This window comes from Symphalangus syndactylus, chromosome X (genome assembly GCF_028878055.3).
Source record: "Symphalangus syndactylus isolate Jambi chromosome X, NHGRI_mSymSyn1-v2.1_pri, whole genome shotgun sequence".
NCBI classification, from domain to species: Eukaryota; Metazoa; Chordata; class Mammalia; order Primates; family Hylobatidae; genus Symphalangus; species Symphalangus syndactylus.
Window position 1 is genome coordinate 106,286,217 of NC_072447.2, and position 20,444 is coordinate 106,306,660.

The window sequence follows — 20,444 nt, forward strand, 5'->3', positions numbered from 1 at the left end:
TCTGTGCAGTTTTACTTATCTGTAATTTAGAACCTGTGATCACTTCTTCCAATGTTTCAATTGCTCTCAAACCTATTTTCCCAGTTTGGTCAAGAAATAATGATATCTCAGAGTAGGGTGATGACAGTAAAGATGAAGAGAACTGAACATTAAGAGAAACATTTTGGTGATATAATCAAGGGGAATTGCCTATGGTCTAATGTAGGAGAGAAGAGATGCTAAAAAATGGTTTTTGGCTTAGGCAATTAGATGGTTTTACAGAAATAAGGGAAACTAGATGAACAATTGGTAATGACAGAAGGCAACATTCTATTTGGCTATATTGAGTTTGCAGCGCCTATTAGATAACCATGTATATATATCAAATAAATAAATCTTTGAACTGAGAGAAAATGGTCTGCTTAGATGTCCTTTGGGAAGCCTTTTCTGAATGCCCTCTTCCCATCCCATTAAGCTCATTACCTTTGCAACCCACAGCGTCCTTCATCACTTTGATTGAAGCCTTTATAAAACTTATTTAGTAATTGCCTATTTATTGGTCCATTTCCTCTGTTGGACTGTGAGCTTTTTGAAAAACAATCTGTGTTCATTCTTTTTTCAGGTTCCTTCCTGGCACAATGCTGACAGTTAGCTCTTATTTGTTCAATGCATGCACACAAGACAGTAAATTCTATTTTTCTACAGCTCCAGTTTTTGAAAACTATTTTCCAAATTTGCCCAGTACTTGCCTCCTTGTATCTTCTACCCAGTTCAGGATTTATCTCTGAAGTTAGATACTTTTAACTTGTTCCAAATATTCTCTTATATATTTGACTTAGACCATCCATATGTGATTTTTAATGTCTGGGTGAGCATATTAGTCTTTCAAACCAAGCATGTAATAAAATCCTCAACATTGTTTTCACATATAATATCTTAAATTATGTTTCCTCAAATATGTTTTTGTATTGAAGTACCCAAATGTAGGATTTACTATTTATATCATTAAATTTCATCTTAGTGAGTTCAACACTTAATTCCAGAAGTGGAGATCATTTGGGATCCTACACATAAACATCTTGACTTACAGATACTCTTACCTCTAAGTGCTCAGAGGCAGAAGTTGGGAGCATAACAAATGTGCCAAAGTTGGGCTCCAGACCCTTTCTCCACCTTCAACCAGAAAATTATGTATTTAGGTTCATGTAAAATTTGTTTTATGGTGAGGTTAATGTAAAATTTATTTTTGGCAAAAAATTGTCTTAAAATTTTTGAAAACCACTTTTCCAGAGCAAGTCACTGGTGCATGTCCCAAGACCATAATCAATACCATATCCTTTTTGGTCTACTCAACACATCACCAATTTAAATGGTTTTGGTTTTTAAAGTTTGCATGGCTTATCCACTACAGATTAAAAATGGGTGGATAATTTTTATGAATCATTGTATCTATTTATTTTTAAAAGATGAGAGTAATTTTGTATCTTAGGGAATATTTTTATAATATATAGTTTTCAGTCCTCTCCAACTTTAAACACAAGCTTCTATGAAAGAATTCGTCAATTTAACAGATGCTGGCAATTCAATTGATCTTATCTTGCACTTTGTGAAAAGGTGCTGCAGTTCTTGGTGTGCTTAAAAAAGATAACTGGCCATTTTGTGCTTGGTGATTCGCAGTCTACGTATTCTACTCTAGCTCTTCTTTCCCCTCTCCTTTCGCCAATACACCAAATGTATTTAAAAGGGGGGATGATATTGTAGCATAAAATAATCTTACAACAGTCTCATGGAAGAAAAGTGGATTTGGGAAGCATCTAATTCCATTTAGGACTATTTATTTAACTAGGTATAAACCCAATCAATCATATTATGCTTCAGCTCACATTTACTATTTTATTTAAATTGCAAAGAACAAAAACATCTATTAAATGCCTTGCCCAAATGCAGACATGTCACCTATTAAATGCCTTGCCTAAATGTAGATATGTCACCATCTAAATTTATTTTGTTATCTTTAAAAAATACAGACAGGATCTCACTATGTTGCCCAGGCAGTTCTTGAATTCCTGGACTCAAGTGATTCTCCTGCCCCAGCCACCCAAAGTGCTGGGATTACAGGCATGAGCCACTGTGTGAAGCATAAATTTATTTTTTGATAGGATTAACACATGAAGAGAACACAAAGCCTATTTTTCATATTCCTAGTGATTCCAAGTTGGATTCTAATGGTATTCTCACAGGTCACAGAACAACTTGATGGTGCAACTGAGACCAGAATCCTGGAATTCAGATTCACAGGCCATTACACTTTCTACTATCCCATTGTGATCCTCAAATACTTAGTGGTACTGCTCATAAATAAAGGGAGCACCAGTGTAAAAAATCTGTCAAAATCAAACAATTCAAAGGTAACACCTTCTGGTCCTCTGCCACTTACCAATTCTTCCTTCTTCGGTTTCAAGCATTTAATTGGTCATATTTTCCTAACCTTAAACTGAGTTTGAGATTCAATATCAGCCTCTGTGAGATAAGATGCAGAAAATATAAAATTATTACAACTTCACAGTGTGATCTCCCCAGAGGTATTAAGTGCCAACTGTTTAATTATTGCCCCTCCAACTCCCAAAATAATAATTTTGGATGGGAAATGATCATTTGCATAAAACAATATGTAGAAATTAAAACACTTTAATATAAACATTTCCAGAATATAGACTGACTTTTTATATCAGTACTTTTTGAGAGCTTTTTAAAACTATATATCATCTAAGTTTATTATAGACTGTTTCATTTTCCACTTTCAGAACTAGAAAATGCAAAAATACACTGCAAATTAGATTTAACAAAGAAAAAATCAGTTTAAGTTATTTCATACATATTCCTTGGAGAAAGCTGAGACACATAAACACAGAAAAACAACAATAAAATACCACCAACACTAACACAAAACCAAGCAAAGAATTGATTTTGTAATGCTTGGTAATTCTGTCCTTTAAAATAAATTATCTCCCATGAATAAATAATTCACTATCACAGCAATTTGATGAGCAGAAGTAGACACAACTTCATTTAGGGAAATTACATTATATGTAAGATATGTGAGAAACATTTAATAATTTTTTTTCTTTTTTAAGAAAATGAAGGAAAGTAACTTGAGGAAAAGGCATATTGAATACTTTTACTTCACTTGGCTTTTTTAGAGACTAAAGTAGCCATCCACCTAGAAAAATTCCAATAACATGAATTTTATAAAACCAAACTTTTATTCCTTCAACTTTGAAGGAACAAAACTGAAAAGTTGAAAATCCTAGAGTAGACTCATCCCAAATCACTGTCTCTTCTGTCTTTTCTTGAGTAGGTTTCCTTTTCTCTTAAGTTCTTGAATTCTCATGTTAGTGTTGTTCAGAGGCTAGGTTTAGGCTTTTTTGTTGTTGTTTCTTCTTTCAATTAAATTTCAAGTTTTTTTAAATAGCTTTCCTGAAGTGACACTGACTGTTATCTACCTCTCCTTTTCTTCATCTGATCCTCTTGCTTTTGTCTAAGTCCATTTTCTTAGCTGATTTCCTCAATTAATCCTTGGGCAAACAAAACTAAAAGTTCAATACCCAAAAATAGACTCATTCCAAAACACAGATTCTTGTCTTTTCTTTAACAGGTTTCCTTTTCTCTTATGTTCTCCTTGAGTTCTTATGTTCTTTCTCAGAGGTTAAGTTTGGGCTTTTTTTTTCCTTCTTTTAATTCAATTAAAATTTTTATACAAAAAAACCCTAAGTGTCCTGAAGTGACACTGACTGTATCTACCTCTCCTTTTCTTCATCAGATGTTCCTGTCTTTTTCTAAATCCATATTGACTGTTTTTTTTTTTTTTCAATTCAACCTTGGGTAAACAAAACTAAACATTCAAAATCCAAGAATAGACTCATCCCAAAGCATTTCCTCTTCTGTCCTTTCTTCAACAGATTTCTTTTTCTCTTTCCTGTGCTTACGTTCTTCTTTCTCGGAGGGTACGTCATGGCTTTTTTTCTTTTTCCGATGCTTAAGCTTTCCTGAACTTACCCTGACTCTATCCTCCTCTCTTTTCCTTTGTCTGATGTTCTTGTCTTTGTCTAAATCTGTATCTTCATAGCTCTTTTTCCTTTTATGCTTGGACTGCTCTTTCTCTGGCCTTTCTTTGCCTTCTTCTAGGTGTCGTTTTCTCTTCTGATGTTTCCGTTTATGACCTGCTTGATGGTCAGTAGTATTGTTTTCTGAGGAGAGGTGCTTGTAAACTTCAGATTCTACACTGTATGAGCCAGAGTTATTTTCTTGCTGATTAAGGCTCAAGGGTACTGGTTTTTCTGGGAAACAGTCTCTGGTGAGTTGACAGTAGCTAATAGAATCTAGTCTCTGTTTGCTATCATGAGCTGGTAAGCAATGAGGTAACTGGTTTTCCACTACTTGTGAAATACTATATGATCCTGAATAGGTCTGGAAAGTCTCACATGGGAGCTTTTCCTCCAACATTCTATGTTTGGGTCTGACATCAACCATTTCTCTGTTCTTGTGTGTTTCTACAGAGCTATCTCCTATCTTTCTGAAACAAGTTTTTGGCTCTAGTCCTCTGGCTTTCTGCACTTTTATGTAATCTTCAAGTTCATCTTGGAAAGAATCATATGTCCTCTTTGAATGGGTTGGTAACCACTGAGGTAACTGGCTTTCCACTGGTGAAATATGGTATGGTCGTTGGTGGGTCTGGGAGGCCTCATGTGAAAATCTTTGCTCACACATTCTTGATCTGGGTCCAGAATCAACCATTTCTCTGTACCCACGAGTATCCACAGAGTTCTCTCTCATCTTTCTGAAACAAGTTTTTGGATCTAGTCCTCTGGCTTTCTGTACTTTGATGTAATCTTCAAGTTCATCTTGGAAAGAGTCATATGTCTTCTTTGAATGAGGTAACTGCTTTTCCATTGCTTGTGAAATATTGTATGGTGCTGGGTATGTTCGGAAAGTCTCAAATGGGAGTCTTTGTTCAAACATTCTATGTCTGGGTCTGGAATCGACCACTTCTCTGTACCTGCGGGTTTCCAAAGAACTCTCTTCCATCTTTCTGAAACAAGTCTTGGGCTCTAGTCCTCTGGCTTTCTGCACATTGATGTAATCTGCACACTCATTTTGGTAAGAGTCTTGTGTCTTCCTTGAATTCTTCACCAGATTGATAACAATGGATTCTCTGTAAAGAAGACAGTAGGAAATTCTTGTTATTAGATTATTTTATTCTAAATATTTTCTTTGTTCTTAAGAAAAGCATTAGTCTGAAAAAACAAAAACAACAAATACTCAAACAAATTTTAAAAACCTACTTCATTATAAAAGCTATAAATTGTGAATTTTTATGCCAAAAAAGCAGCATGGACAGTGAGAACCTACCTCATTATAAAGCCATAAATCATGACCTTTTATGCCCCCCAAAAAGGAGTATGGACAATGATATATCTCCCAGGCACCTCACAATTTTTATGCAAAAAAGAAAAGGAAATTTCCTCTGGCCTGGGATGAAAGGGAAGATGGGTACAAAGTAGCAAATATATCTGATGTTGTTGTAGCACTAAAAATGTTAAGGCATGTTGGAATGTATGGGTAGGGACTAATAATATTTAATTTCCTGACAGATGCTCTAATTTGAATGTCATATCATTTTTAAAGTTTTCATTAGTTCCTTATATTCATCTTATAAATGTGGTAGGTGTTTATTCTGTAATCTTGAGATTTTTAAAAATCTAAATTATAAATCTAGCCAGTTGTGGTGTGTGTGCCTGTATTCCCAGCTACTGAGGCTGAAGCAGGAGGATCTCTTGAGCCCAGGAGTTTGAGGCTGTAATGCACTATGATGGAACCTGTGAATAGCCACTGGACTCCACCCTGGGCCAGAGAGCAAGAACTCATCTCTGAAAAAAAGGAATGTAAATGTAGGTTAATGGGGTAAGTCAGACTATTTAGCTTCTAAGTATTCAGATACAAATAATAGAAATATTTTGTACTAGAATAAAACAATGTAACAGAAAGAATATGTCTTGATTTTATTTTATTCACTTTATTTTATTTATTTTCTTGAGACAGGGTCTCACTCTGTTGCCCAGGTTAAAGTGCAGTGGTGTGATCATGGTTCACTGCAGCCTCAACACCCTGGACTCAAGCGATCCTCCTACCTTAGCTACCCAAGTAGCTGTGACCATGGGTACATGCCACTAAACCTGGCTAATTTTTCTTTTTTCTTGGGTAGAGATAAGGTCTCACTATGTTGCCCAGGCTTGACCTCAAACTCCTTCGCTCTTCCTCCCACAGTGCTGGGATTACAGGCATAAGCCACCAGGCCTGGCTCTATGACTTGACTTTAAAAACATCAATACAAAGATAAATAGTCAAATACCCTCTGCTACCTGAACTACCCAATCTCCAACTGTCTATTCAATTCTCCTCTCCTTGAAATAACAGAATAAAATGGACTAAATATTTATTGAACTCCTACTATGTGCCAGGGCAGGCACCTTACACATACTATATTTCATCATAACAATCTTATATAAGAACTGACCAAAGTTACACACTTGGTAGAAAAATGGATCTGGTATTCGAATCCAGGTCCAACCAATAGCAAGACCTCTGTTCTTAGAGCCAAATCATGAGTGAACTCCCATTCACAATTGCTTCAAAGAGAATAAAATACCTAGGAATCCAACTTACAAGGGATGTGAAGGACCTCTTCAAGGAGAACTACAAACCACTGCTCAATGAAATCAAAGAGGATACAAACAAATGGAAGAACATTCTATGCTCATGGGTTGGAAGAATCAATATCGTGAAAATGGCCATACTGCCCAAGGTAATTTATAGATTCAATGCCATCCCCATCAAGCTACCAATGACTTTCTTCACAGAATTGGAAAAAACTACTTTAAAGTTCATATGGAACCAAAAAAGAGCCCGCATCGCCAAGTCAATCCTAAGCCAAAAGAACAAAGCTGGAGGCATCATGCTACCTGACTTCAAACTATACTACAAGGCTACAGTAACCAAAACAGCATGGTACTGGTACCACAACAGAGACATAGATCAATGGAACAGAACAGAGCCCTCAGGAATAATGCCACATATCTACAACTATCTGATCTTTGACAAACCTGACAAAAACAAGAAATGGGGAAAGGATTCCCTATTTAATAAATGGTGCTGGGAAAACTGGCTAGCCATATGTAGAAAGCTGAAACTGGATCCCTTCCTTACACCTTATACAAAAATTAATTCAAGATGGATTAAAGACTTACATCTTAGACCTAAAACCATAAAAACCCTAGAAGAAAGCCTAGGCAATACCATTCAGGACATAGGCATGGGCAAGGACTTCATGTCTAAAACACCAAAAGCAATGGCAACAAAAGCCAAAATTGACAAATGGGATCTCATTAAACTAAAGAGCTTCTGCACAGCAAAAGAAACTACCATCAGAGTGAACAGGCAACCTACAGAATGGGAGAAAATTTTTGCAACCTACTCATCTGACAAAGGGCTAATATCCAGAATCTACAATGAACTCAAACAAATTTACAAGAAAAAAACAAACAACCCCATCAAAAAGTGGGCAGAGGACATGAACAGACACTTCTCAAAAGAAGACATTTATGCAGCCAAAAAACACATGAAAAAATGCTCATCATCACTGGCCATCAGAGAAATGCAAATCAAAACCACAATGAGATACCATCTCACACCAGTTAGAATGGTGATCATTAAAAAGTCAGGAAACAACAGGTGCTGGAGAGGATGTGGAGAAATAGGAACACTTTTACACTGTTGGTGGGACTGTAAACTAGTTCAACCATTGTGGAAGTCAGTGTGGCGATTCCTCAGGGATCTAGAACTAGAAATACCATTTGACCCAGCCATCCCATTACTGGGTATATACCCAAAGGACTATAAATCATGCTGCTATAAAGACACATGCACACGTATGTTTGTTGCGGCACTATTCACAATAGCAAAGACTTGGAACCAACCCAAATGTCCAACAACGATAGACCGGATTAAGAAAATGTGGCACATATACACCATGGAATACTATGCAGCCATAAAAAAAGATGAGTTCATGTCCTTTGTCGGGACATGGATGAAACTGGAAAACATCATTCTCAGTAAAGTATCGCAAGGACAAAAAACCAAACACCACATGTTCTCACTCATAGGTGGGAATTGAACAATGCGACCTCATGGACACAGGAAGGGGAACATCACACTCCGGGGACTGTTGTGGGGTGGGGGGAGGGGGGAGGGACAGCATTAGGAGATATACCTAATGCTAAATGACGAGTTAATGGGTGCAGCAAACCAACACGGCACATGGATACATATGTAACAAACCTGCACATTGTGCACATGTACCCTAAAACCTAAAGTATAAAAAAAAAAAAAAGATCTCTGTTCTTAACCACTATACATCACTGGAAAAATGGTGACTGGGTCACTGAATCCCTGGAACCAAGCCAACCTTCCAGAAATTCTCTGCATTTGTGTGGTTAGTGTGAGAGTGATCCTTCAGCATCTCTCCAAAGAACACTGCTCTCTAGTCAGGAGGGGTGCCAGTTAGCCAGGTTTGCCAGTACACTATCATTACTAGAACTAAAACTAGAACTCCCTGAGGGACACTAGTATGCAATATGTTACAAATATTGCCAACCATACCCAGGTTTAACTCATAGGGACATGAATGCCTAAGAAGTTTGTAAAATACATCAAAGAGTGCTTGACTAGAAGCTCTGGTCTTTGGCATCATAGGAAAATTTTGGCAAAAATACTTACTTAATTTGATGTTCACTTCCTTGCATGTGGGACCGGAACATATCTAAAGATGTAAAAGCAATACTACAAATATGGCAAACATAGGTTCTCATACTAAATGCTGAAAAAACAAAGAGTTCAAGTTAAGAAGGTCAGTATAAATACATTTAGAATTACATAATGTTAGAACTGGACAAAAATTTATTAGAGACCATCTACTTGACATTTTCCAATAAAGATGGGGCCCAGAGAGGTCAAATGACTTGGTCAAAGTCACAGAGCAAGTTAGTAGTAGTGTTAGCCTCTCAGAGCCCACGCCTCTTAATTGAATGCCCAGAATTCTTTACACCACACCACACTGCTTCTCTAGCTTAACTTCTTCCCTAAGAATCTGCTATCTGTCTACTTACTGTTGCTACATGGAGGTGCAACAGGCACCTGAAATTTAGCATGGCCAACCAACCTTTGCCTCTGAATCTCTTAACCAGCCTCTTTTTGTTTGCCCCAACTCTGTTTCCACCCAACCAAAACCTGAAACGTCCCAAAACATTAAAAACAAATAAAGGCAAATTTTTTACTCTCTTACCTGAGATCACTGCAGTGCCTTAGTTACCAAAAGTAATTTCCACAGATTTTAGAAAGGAGAGAGGTTCAGTGAGCCCCACTCTCAGGATAAAAGCTGAAAGCAAAATTCTAAAACAAAACTACTAGTTACCACTTCAAGAGTCAAAAGCTATACACTAGGAACTATATAGTAACTAGCACACTATTCTGCTTTGTAGGTAGAATTAGAAGCAAGGGATACATTAATTTTTTAAAAATCTCATCACCCTTCCACTTTATCTTTGATCAGAAGAAGCAAATTAATACATTTCATAAGCCAAATATAAAATCATTCTGACCCTAGGGAGGAGGAAAGAAATTGGTACCTGCAAAGATTTTAGGGACAACCACCGTAATCTTCTTTTAAACCAAAAAGTGACCTAATCATTTAAAAGAAGCTAAATTAATTATTATCAAGTATATTGGCCTTGTCTGAGCAAAGACTATTCATAGAAACAGGAGACTGCTTGCAAGGGGAAAGAAAGATGCTGACTCTGAAGAACATGAGGCTGCACACTACTGGCTATTGTGGGCCCAGGAAAACTCAGCAGGTTATGTCAAAATCTGAATGAAATGTTCCCTCAAAACTATCCTTTTCTATGCTCTAATTTCATGCATACTAAGTCACTTTCTGATTATAATTGGTTTTCCATATTCTTTGATACCAAGAAAAGGATACCCTGGATGACAGACATCAAGAAAAACTAGGAAATGGAAATATGTATCTCCTCTTACTATAAATAAATACCAGAATGGCAATACAATAACTTAAAGTACAATGTTCCCCAGACTTCTCTGATAAAAATCAACTGGGGTGTCAGTTAAAAATATAGATTCCCAGGCTCTCCCCTGGAGAACATGATTCAATGTTTCTGGGGCAGGGACAAGAAATTTTGATGATCACAAATATGGCAAATGATAATCACAGGCTTTGTGAGAAACATATTAAAGTAATATCTTTCCAGTTAGTTATTTATCAGCCACTTTCAAGTTTGTTTGTGGTTAGTGAGTCTCTGATTGGAGGCTGATCATCTTGAAGATTTTGGACTTCTTGCAAAGCTAAGGACTAAACCCAGGAGAGTACATATTCACAACAACCTCTTTTAGGAAATTCTTACCATCTTTTACAGGTGCTGGAACTTAGGCTCAGATTAACTTTGCCAATACCATATATTTTGAGGGTACCCAAGTTGTGCAAGATAAGCAGGAGTCCTGGTTTCCTCGGGATTAGTGGTTCTCAATGCTGGTTACACATTAGAATCATATGGAAAAATTTAAAAATATTGATGTTATAGCTCCATATCAGACCAATTAAATCAGAATCTCTAGGAGTGGAATTAGGCACCCTTACTTTTTGAAAGCTTTACAAATGATTTAACTGTGCAGCCACTGTTGAGCACTTGCCCTAGATCAACCTTGTCCAACTTGGAGCCCACAGGCCACATGTGGCACAGGGCGCCTTTGAATGTGACTCAACACAAATTCACAAACGTTCTTAAAACATTATGAGATTTTTATGTGATTTTTTTAACTCACCAGTTATTGTTAGTGTTAGTGTATTTTATGTGTGGCCCAAGATAATTCTTCTTCCAATGTGGCCCATGGAAGCCAAAAGATTGGACACCTCTACCCTAGATTATTGAGCCAATAATCTTCATTATGACTATAAACTCAGATTATATTTCAGAGTTTTTACATATTTATTTAGTGCTTATAAAGTATACCGTATACAGTGTTCTCCTCCGTTCCTGCTTTGTTTCTACACAAACTACATCAGAAATAATATTCTAATAGAGGTAACATAGAGGTTTAGAAGAGCTGCCAGTCATGTATTAAAGATTCAGAGGCATTTCTAGAACTGTAGTCTGATTACCATTACCTTAGCCCTTGGCTTTTTCACATACTGATGTTCTTTATCTTTTTCTAGGATTCAGACATCTCAGAAAATGATATATAAAAGTTGTGTAAACCCTTTCTGTGAAGATATGAAACCTATTTATGGCCCCAAGGTCAGAATTCCTGATTGAATCCTCCTGGCGCCTGCCTCCATTCTGTTTCTTATACTCTCCACTCTTTTATTTCAGAGACTATTCTGAGGTTCTGTTCTGTTGTTGGCTGTTCTGCTCTCAGCCCTTCTAGGATTCCTTGTTTCTGAGTTCACCCAGAAACTCAGGCTCCTTTACAGCTTGTACCTTTCAGAATCTTCACTAACCTAAAACTTGTGGGGCCTACTCTTCCCCTAATCATAACCCTATCTCATAAGTCTCTGAACTAAGGTCTTTGTTTTCAAAGCACAAATTGGGAAAGTGCATGTCTAACACTATTTTCAATCTTGGTTCAATATAAAAATCACTTAGGGAGTTAAAAAAGAGAAAACAAAACATGAATGTGTAAGTCCCAGAGATGGTAATTTAATTGATTGGAGGGATGGCCTGAGCAATGGGAGTTCTAAAAGCTCCTAACATGATTCTAATTAGTCAAGGCTGAGAACCACTGGTCTAACATCTTAGACGGGGAAAAGCCAATTGAGAGCTGCACATAATCAAAACTGCAGCTGTCAGGAAGAATTGCTAATGGACGCTGGGCTTAATACCTAGGTGATGGGATGATCTGTGCAGCAAAACCACCATGGCACACATTTATTTATATAACAAACCTTCACATCTGCACATGCACCCATGAACGTAAAATAAAAGTTGGAAAAAAACTGCATGTGAATATCGGATTTATGTTATAAAGAAAAATAGAAAATGTCCAATTTACCTATTTTAAAATTATGACAGGACAAAACATTTTTACAAACCTAACATTTGTTACAAACCTATTCTGTGATAGGTTCTATATATACCACTTCAGTTAATTATTATTCAATCCTGTACAGTCACATTATTTTCATTTTATACCAGAGGAATCTGTGGTGCAACTTGGCAAGTGACTATCAGTATATCTCCAAATCTATGTTTATCCCTCTATACAACACTGACTCTCAATAAACAATTTGCAAATATGAATTGAGAAAAAATTATGTCCTCATTACCATATAAAGCACTAAGAAGGATACTGCAGAATAAAATATAATCCTTTGTCTCAGAGAAGCTAATTCCCTTGAGGGGCTATAATTGTATCAATTGTCAATGAACAGTAAAGCCTATGAGAAATCAGAGAAAGGGGAGGACACAAAGAACTAGAACAGTAAGAGAAATTGTGATGGATCTTTGAGGACAGAAAAGATTTGAATTTGTAAGAACGCAGGTAAGGGCATTCCAGGGGATGAAAATAATATCAAGTATGGCAGAGACAGAAATGAGCACAATGTATTGAATCCAAATAATCGGTTTAACAAACACTGAATACCTATGTGGCACCAAGCATCAGGTTAAATGCCAGGGATACAAGATGAATGAAACAGCCAAGTTGTTCACAAATCCAGTGTGAGAAAGACACATGAACAAAAAATTTCAGTCTCACTTGGTAAAAGTAAGAGAGGTATGTTTAAGAGGTATGCAAGCACAAAGAAGCAGGGGCACTTAGCATAATACAGGGGTCTGAAAAAGGCTACTGGAAGAGATAATGTCTTAGCTAAACTTGGAGGGATGATGAATAGTTAACCTGAAAAGAGTTGAGAAGAGTGTTTTAGGTACAAAAATTCATGAAAAAAGCATAGAAGTGCTTACAGGAACTTCTTAAAATTTGGAATTGTTGTAGAGTAAAACATAAGGGAAAGAGATGGGAAGAGGCAAAATGGGTCAGATCAAAGAAAGACTTATATATTATGCTAAGGAGCCTAAATTTTTTATTCTGTGCTTTGGGAAACCTCGAAGTGGTTTATGTATTAAGTGATATGGTTGGTCAATTGTGTGTTTTAGATGAGTCTCTTCTGTGGCTGCAATACAAAGGGTTAATTAAAGAAAAGTAAGCCTAGAAGTAAGGAGATCAGGCAAGACACGATGAGGACATGGACTAGATGGGTCTCAGTAGGGGTTGAAAAAAGCAAGGAGATTGGTATAACATTTAACTTTAAAACTGGCAAAAGTTAGCGACAGAATGAATATGACGGATTGGGGAGAGGAAAGAATCTAAAGTCTAAAATAATTCCCAGAAACCTAATTTGGTAAGTGGGTGGGTGGTGATCCCATTAACTGAAATTGGAACTTCAGATGTATGTGTTGTTTTAATGGGTGGGAGAGTAGGCAATGGTGAATAGTGTAAGTCTGAACACAGAGTCTAAGATATCTACAAAACTTTCATGTAAAGGTGTCCAACAGCCAGTTATATACAGGAGTATGAAAGGCAGAAGATAGGTCAGAGAGATTTTGGAGATGTCAGAACATGGGGGTGGAGAGTCAAAATAATCAGAGTGGATGGAATCTCCTGAAGGTAATGTATGGGTGGGCACAGGAATAGCAACATACTGATAAAACCCTGGAGAATGCCATTCTTTAAAGAAAGATGGTAGAGAACGACGAGCCTATGAAAAGTCCACCAAAGCAAAGGACAGCGAATTATAAGAATGAACAGGAGAGAGTGATGTCAAAGGAGCTAAATAAAGATGTTCATTGGACTTACAAATTTAGAAGTCACTTTGCCACTGTGAGTACTAGTTACAGTGAGGTGGTAGATTGGTGGTGTGAAGGCTGAGGGAATAAGTGCCAAATAACGGCAGTGAGTTGAGTAAATAATAAGTGGAGACAGTAAGAGTGGACTACATTTTAAAAATAACTTGGTTAAGAAGGGAAGGGGAGAATGTAGTAGTTAAAGGAGAACTCAGGGTTACAGGAGGATTTAGTTAAACCAAGATACTTGGTAGTAATCCACATCTGATGGCCAAATTTTTCTTGATGAAATCACAAAGGAGCTTGTCTGAGAAGTGTGAAGAGAAGGAGTGTAGAGCAGAGGAAGAGAGTCTTGAAGAATGATATAGGTTTAAAATTGTTGCTAAGGGGAAAGTGAAGGAAAAGGAAACAGATTAAGTAGGACTAAAGGCTCAAAGAGGTTAGGTACCAAGACTCTGAAAACATACCCAATCTCTATACTTTATAATTTTCCACAGCATCACTCAGTAGGCTTTATGCAGAAGTAGAAAATGTAGAGGGTGGAACTGATCCAGGGTTGAAATCCTGCTACTAGGGAGTGAGAGAATAACAATGAGGTACAAGTAAAGCTTTCCAGAAGGTTGTTACAGCATTAAGGTGTGAGGTGATGGTAGTAGAAATGTAATGAATGGCTACAGAAAGGAGAAATAGTTCTAAAATTTGATAAGATTTGCTAATGGATAGAATATAGATAATTAAGTAGTCAAGGATAGCCTCAAAGATTCAAGTGTAGGTGACTAATAAACATTGGAACTACTAGCAAAGAGAAAACTTGGGAAATTCAAGTTGATTGTAGAGAAGATTATTAATTCCGTTTTAGGTATGTTGAGTTATAGGTGAAGGTGAGGCATCTGCGTGCAATAATGGGGCCAAAAATTAGTAAGATAAACAAAACAAATACAATAAATAAAAAATACATACATACTTTAGTTCCATATCGTTATGGTAGCCATTCCTGTGCTAATAAGATCTGAGCTGGATGAGGGACATGAAGAAAGCAGTGAGAATGATGAAGAAAAAGAGAAAGATTAGATATGGGAGAAACATATATAAACAATAGTAGATGGAGAGGAAGGCAGACAGAAGAAAATGGGTGATGAGTGAAACAGTTAAGGTGGCATGTGTTAAATTATTACCACTTGCTCACTTGTAATGAGGGCATCTGCTGTTACTGTTCTTTGAAATTCTCATTAGCTAGTTAAAATTATCCAGGTATTTTTTAATGTTCAAATGTTTACTGCTCTCAAAATGAAAGAGCCAAGGTAGGGTTGAAAAATCTGTTGAGCTCTAGCTTCAGAGGCTAATGTAAAGTGATTCCAATGACTGGATTAAATTATGCTGATGATCATCCCCTCTCCTCCACCATTAGATGATAATTTCACCAAAATCCTTCTTTCCTCATTCTAATAACATTAAAACTTCAGAGTGCCAAAATGGCCCCCCCCATTTAGAAGTGACAGGAGTGCACACACTTCTCATAGTTAACTCAGTTCAAATTTACCTAATGCTAAAAAATTAGAAGCCCCTTATTTCAGATACACTCAACCTAGCAACAGGAAAATTACCTTAACAAGTGAAAGTTGTCATTTCTCTGAACATACACTCCTACTTTCAGAAGCCCTAGCACTTGTATTTTACACTTGCCTAAATCAACATTCTTCATAATCCTAGATAAAAACACGTATCTCTATGTAACTTTCTGGGATATGCTGAATCACACTAAGTAGAAACCCGAGAGAGTAGAAAACAGGATAAGCACTCAACAAATAAAGATAATTAATAGTTATCTGATGCATATATTAAGCTAATCTCTATTGAAGTGGTCCTATTTCTGTGCGAGTTTCTATCTATAGCACTGGAAATATAGATGAATTAGATGAAGTCCCTTGCCTCAAAGACCTTACATTCTAATTGGAGACAGACACGTGGAGAGATACTTAGAAATGCAGGTTAAGGAAGCACATAAGATTAACCTTGAAGTAATTGAATGAGTGGGAGTTAGCCAGGGGAAGTGTTATAGGGATATTCCAGACAAAGTGGCAGCATGAACGAGGGCATAGACACAAAAAACAGCGTAATAGTTTCTGGAAACCATATGTAGTTTGCAGGTACTGACCCACATAGATCATGCCAGGAAGTAGCAGGGGATAAGCCCGGAGAAGGCAGGCAGAAACAAGATGGTGGAGAGCTATGAAGGTTAGATTTTATATTTAGACGATGAAGGAACAATGAAGGGTTTTAAAGAAGGGAATGACGTGGAAATACTTACACTTTAAGTGAAACACTCTAGTGGTTAAATTGGGGGTGGGTTTGTGGAAACAAAACTGGAGGCAGAAAGAGTAGTTAGGAAGTTGTGGCAATCACTTCTCAAAACTTATTTAGTACAAATCACCTACAGATCTTGTTAAAATGCAGATTCTGATTCCGTAGGTCTGCAGTGGGGCCTGAGAGTCATTGTTCTAACGAATTCCCAGGTGATGCCAATGGTGTTGATCCACAACCCACACACTGAGTAGCAAACCTCTAGGAAAGATCTTGAGGACCTGAACTAATGTGGGAAGGCAGGGCTGGAGAGAAGGGGAGAGTAGTATTCAGGAGGTAAAAGAGTCACAGCTTGGTGCTTCATTAGATATACGAAGTGAAGAAGGTGGTGTTTGGGGGTTCATAGTTACCTGCACGTTTCTACTTTGAATGACTAGGTAGATTTGAAATGGCTATGAGGCATCCAGGTGAAGCAGTAGCTGCCATTTGGATATGTGAATCTAATGCTTGACAGAAAGGTCATAAGCATACAGATGAGAAATGAAACCAGGGAAATAGAAATCGTGTTTGTAGAGTAAGGTCAAGGATGAAACCATGGGAATACCTACATCTAGGTAATGAATAAAAAAAGAGCCCATAGAGAAAACAAAAAAGAAACAGAAATAGAGGAGAATAACCAGAGCATAGTTACATATGACAAAGAATAGAGCTTCAAGGAGGAGAGAAGAATGAACATTTTCACATGAAGGAGAAAGGCTAGGTAAAGAAAGATCTGAAAAATAATAGTGAGTGGACGAAAAGAAGTGGGTGGAAGAGAGAATATGAACGGGGAATAAAATACACTAGTAGTGAGAAGGTGCCTGTGGGGGGAAAAATGAAAAAAAATATATGGTTAGAAGAGCAAGTGGATCATTCCAGTCAGGATCAGTCTCTTTACTGTGCCTGAATTCTTGCCACTCTTTCTTAGCTCCAAGCCCTTTGGTTCATCCTTTCTTCTTCCCACTTCTATCCATTGAAAATTATCTAAATATATGAAGATTTTTCTGGACCATTATGCTTCACTCATCTAGTTACCAAAAATATGTACACAAAAATGTGCCTGTCGGCTCTTGCAATGAAGTATTATTAACCTAACTAGTTTACACGCTTGCTCCTTTAGGGAACTGTATCCCCAAGAATGACTAGCCTAGCACCAGAGACACTTAAAACATACTTAGTAAAAATGATATAACCACATGATATTAATTTAAAATGCTTCCTTATGTATATACCTAAGGATCCTTATTTACCTAAAATAACATGAAACCATGAGAATTCCTATATTTGATTCTAAAATTAAGAGGGGTCATCTAAACCATTCAGGTTCTCATTTCCTAGAGAATGAATAGATCAAGTTAGATGGACTTGTAAGTCCTTATAAAATTCTATGATTCCATGAATACTATCAACCTCTCAAGAAGAGTAAAATGGTATGTAAATAAGCTAGTATGTTTTATAAAATACAAACTTCCTATGAAAAAGTTTTGGGATAATTTTATGTTTACCATTTGCATTTGATTTTGCTGGAAGAGATTTCTCTCTTATTTAGTCTACAAATATCTCCCTGGCTTCATTTCTTTTGTGTTTTTTTTTTTTTCCCAATGTAACGTTGTTGAGTCATTACTGGACTATTAAAGAAGCAGGATAGAGCTTGCAAAATTTGTTCAGATTATTCAAACCCAAATCACTGCTGGGAGAGGAAGGCATAGTCTTATTTTTAATCCCACCTGGAGGAGGCTTGACGGGAAGGGGCTTCAGGAATGTTGACTCTGCAGAAGTAGTAAGAGGCACTCCTGCTGAAATAGTTGTAATAAGAAGTGATAAACACATTTTCAGATATTAGAACTGCATTTATTGTAAAGTACTGGGGAAATTTATAATTCTCTAAAAACCCACTCCCCGGATTTTTTTTTTCAACAGACAGCTGCTGGATAAAGCGTCTAAAGTAAAAAAGAATTTCCTTCTGTGAGAATGAAAATGTGAATATGAATTTGTCACCAAGTTTGATATGAGAAGGAAGTAGTATTCTGTATTAGGCATTGCCTACTTATATTCATATAAAAATCAGTGAAAATATGATAGCCATCTTATGATTCTTTAAAATTAGTGAGGATAAAACATATGATACTAACTTCTAAGTTAGTCTTTCTTGAGTAACAAAGTAAGGCGTCTATTCATTCTATATTTGTGATGTCTGCATCAGAATAAAATCTATGTAGTTGTTTAAGACTATAAAACTATACATGTTCCTACAATTCCAGTATTTCATAGCTCTTTCATTTATCCTCCTCTCTGAGCCCAAGTTGATAAATTTTGGGACTGAAGATAAAGCTTTTACAGGATGTTTTTTCTTTTAGGGCAAACTGATTCTGTCTGTCTTTGGAATGACAGGCAGAAAAAATGTATAAAAATTAGAGACTAAATTAAAAAAAAACAATTCTGGCTTCATTTATTAAGAAAAGTTTTAATAACATATCTTGTGGCATTGCCTTTGCTGGGTGACTATGAGTTCAAAATTGATGAGTTCAAATTATACTATGAGTTCAAAATTGATGTTGGTGAATTTTCCATGCGGCATGCCTTAGTCCTAAAGTGTTGAAGCTACAAAGAACGTGGTAAATTATTTACTACAGAGGATTAATCATCTTTTCTTGTTCTAGCACATGCATTTATAAAAATACAAGTTGGGTTTTCCAGGGTATACTCTGTCATCTTGGGCAACTTTGAGTCAGTTTTCTCATATGTGCTGGTGACCCAACATCACCAGAAGAAGGAAAGACGCAATGTTTTTATAATTCCCTGTATCTTCAGGATTTAACATAAAATAAGTACTCAGTAACTAACTGATGATGCTGGTAGTACTTTATATTTATAGGAAGAAAGAAATAGGCCGTCATAATAGAAAGAGAGTAACTTTTTTTTTGCCTACAGTTAGTAGGAAACACATATCTACATTATGGTGAAGACATTGATTTGAACACTCATGTGAGATAATGTTTTGGAAAATACTAACGCAAAAAAGATGCCAAGGGGAAGAAGTAAAAAGTGAAGATTTTATTATTTGATTAGAAACTGACAAAGCTCCAGCTGCTTACTGTTGTTTCCTTATAGCAGTATAGCAAATAACTTGCTTTTGTTTGAATTTGGTGAACTGAAAAGGAGAGGTCATAACATTTCTTAAAAATCAACTAGCAATTCAAATCTCCATATTAAATGACAAAGACAGACACAGAGATTAACTGGGAAGAAGAATAATAATCAAGTTATTTCAACTGGGGTGAAAGTCTCCCCCAATAAAAAGGATATGGCACAGTTAGACAAAACATGATAGGTAGATCCTGCATTGAAGATCAAGAGGTGAATGGAACCTTACCCATCTCTGGTTGAAATCCTGATGGAGATGCCTGATCATGTTCCTCCATTAATTGCTTCAGTTTTTTAGCATGGACCTTTCCCACATAGTGAGACTGAGCAATAAGTGGAGAGCTAAACATCATGTTGCAGAGATCACAAAATTTGTTTTTGTCCACTCCTTCATACCTATGCACCTGAAATAGGCACAATCTTGTTAGAAAGATTCAATAACTCAAAGTTTAGATTACAATACCAACACACATCACTCACCTGAAAATTCTCAACATGCATCTTCATTTTCTTACCAGGCACTTCATTTTGTTCCCCATGCATTTGAAAATAAAAACTAACATTTTGAGCATGTTTTTCACCCTGAAAAAAGATATAATATGACTTTGTTTATTCAATAAAAGAGTCATTCAAAATTCACACCTTTCTGAATTTGAGGATAGCACTCATGTGTGTTAATATATTTAGTCAAACTTGGTACAGACTCACATGATTTCAAATCTCTAAATGTCAGTTAAAATGAAAATAATGCTAAATTTAGAAGCCAATAACTTTTAGATTCTTGTTTTTGAAATTGATTCCTAGTTGCTGCCCAATATCAAATATCTTCTTTTTACTTAGTTACAGATCTTGAGCAATGTACCCAGTTAAAAGACTATGTTTTTAGGCCTTCCTTTCAGCAAGATGTATCCATGTAACTAGATTCTGGTCAGTAAGATATAATTTAAAGTGTTATGTAGAACTTCTGGGAAGCCTCCTGAAATGACTGGGCCATAAGCCCTTATTCTACCCTTC

At 36.5% G+C, this 20,444-nt stretch overlaps 1 protein-coding gene across 5 annotated transcripts in view; it reads right to left on the reverse strand.

Annotated features, from left to right (window-relative positions):
• Positions 1 to 2,651: 2,651 nt before the first annotated feature.
• ZMAT1 (zinc finger matrin-type 1) overlaps positions 2,652 to 20,444 on the reverse strand; it is a 51,459-nt gene continuing 33,666 nt past the window's right edge. For 2 of the 5 annotated variants that reach the window (XM_055267967.2, XM_055267968.1), the window contains exons 3-6: positions 19,911 to 20,012; positions 19,660 to 19,834; positions 8,812 to 8,911; positions 2,652 to 5,191 (exon numbers count right to left, since the gene is read on the reverse strand). In XM_055267967.2, coding sequence (XP_055123942.1) covers positions 3,880 to 5,191; positions 8,812 to 8,911; positions 19,660 to 19,834; positions 19,911 to 20,012 — 1,689 coding nt within the window. In that variant the 3' untranslated portion in view covers positions 2,652 to 3,879. Of the gene's footprint in view, positions 5,192 to 8,811; positions 8,912 to 9,376; positions 16,982 to 18,013; positions 18,083 to 19,659; positions 19,835 to 19,910; positions 20,013 to 20,444 lie in introns of those variants that run through there. The other 3 variants (XM_055267964.2, XM_055267965.2, XM_063634661.1) reach the window with 3 other exon arrangements.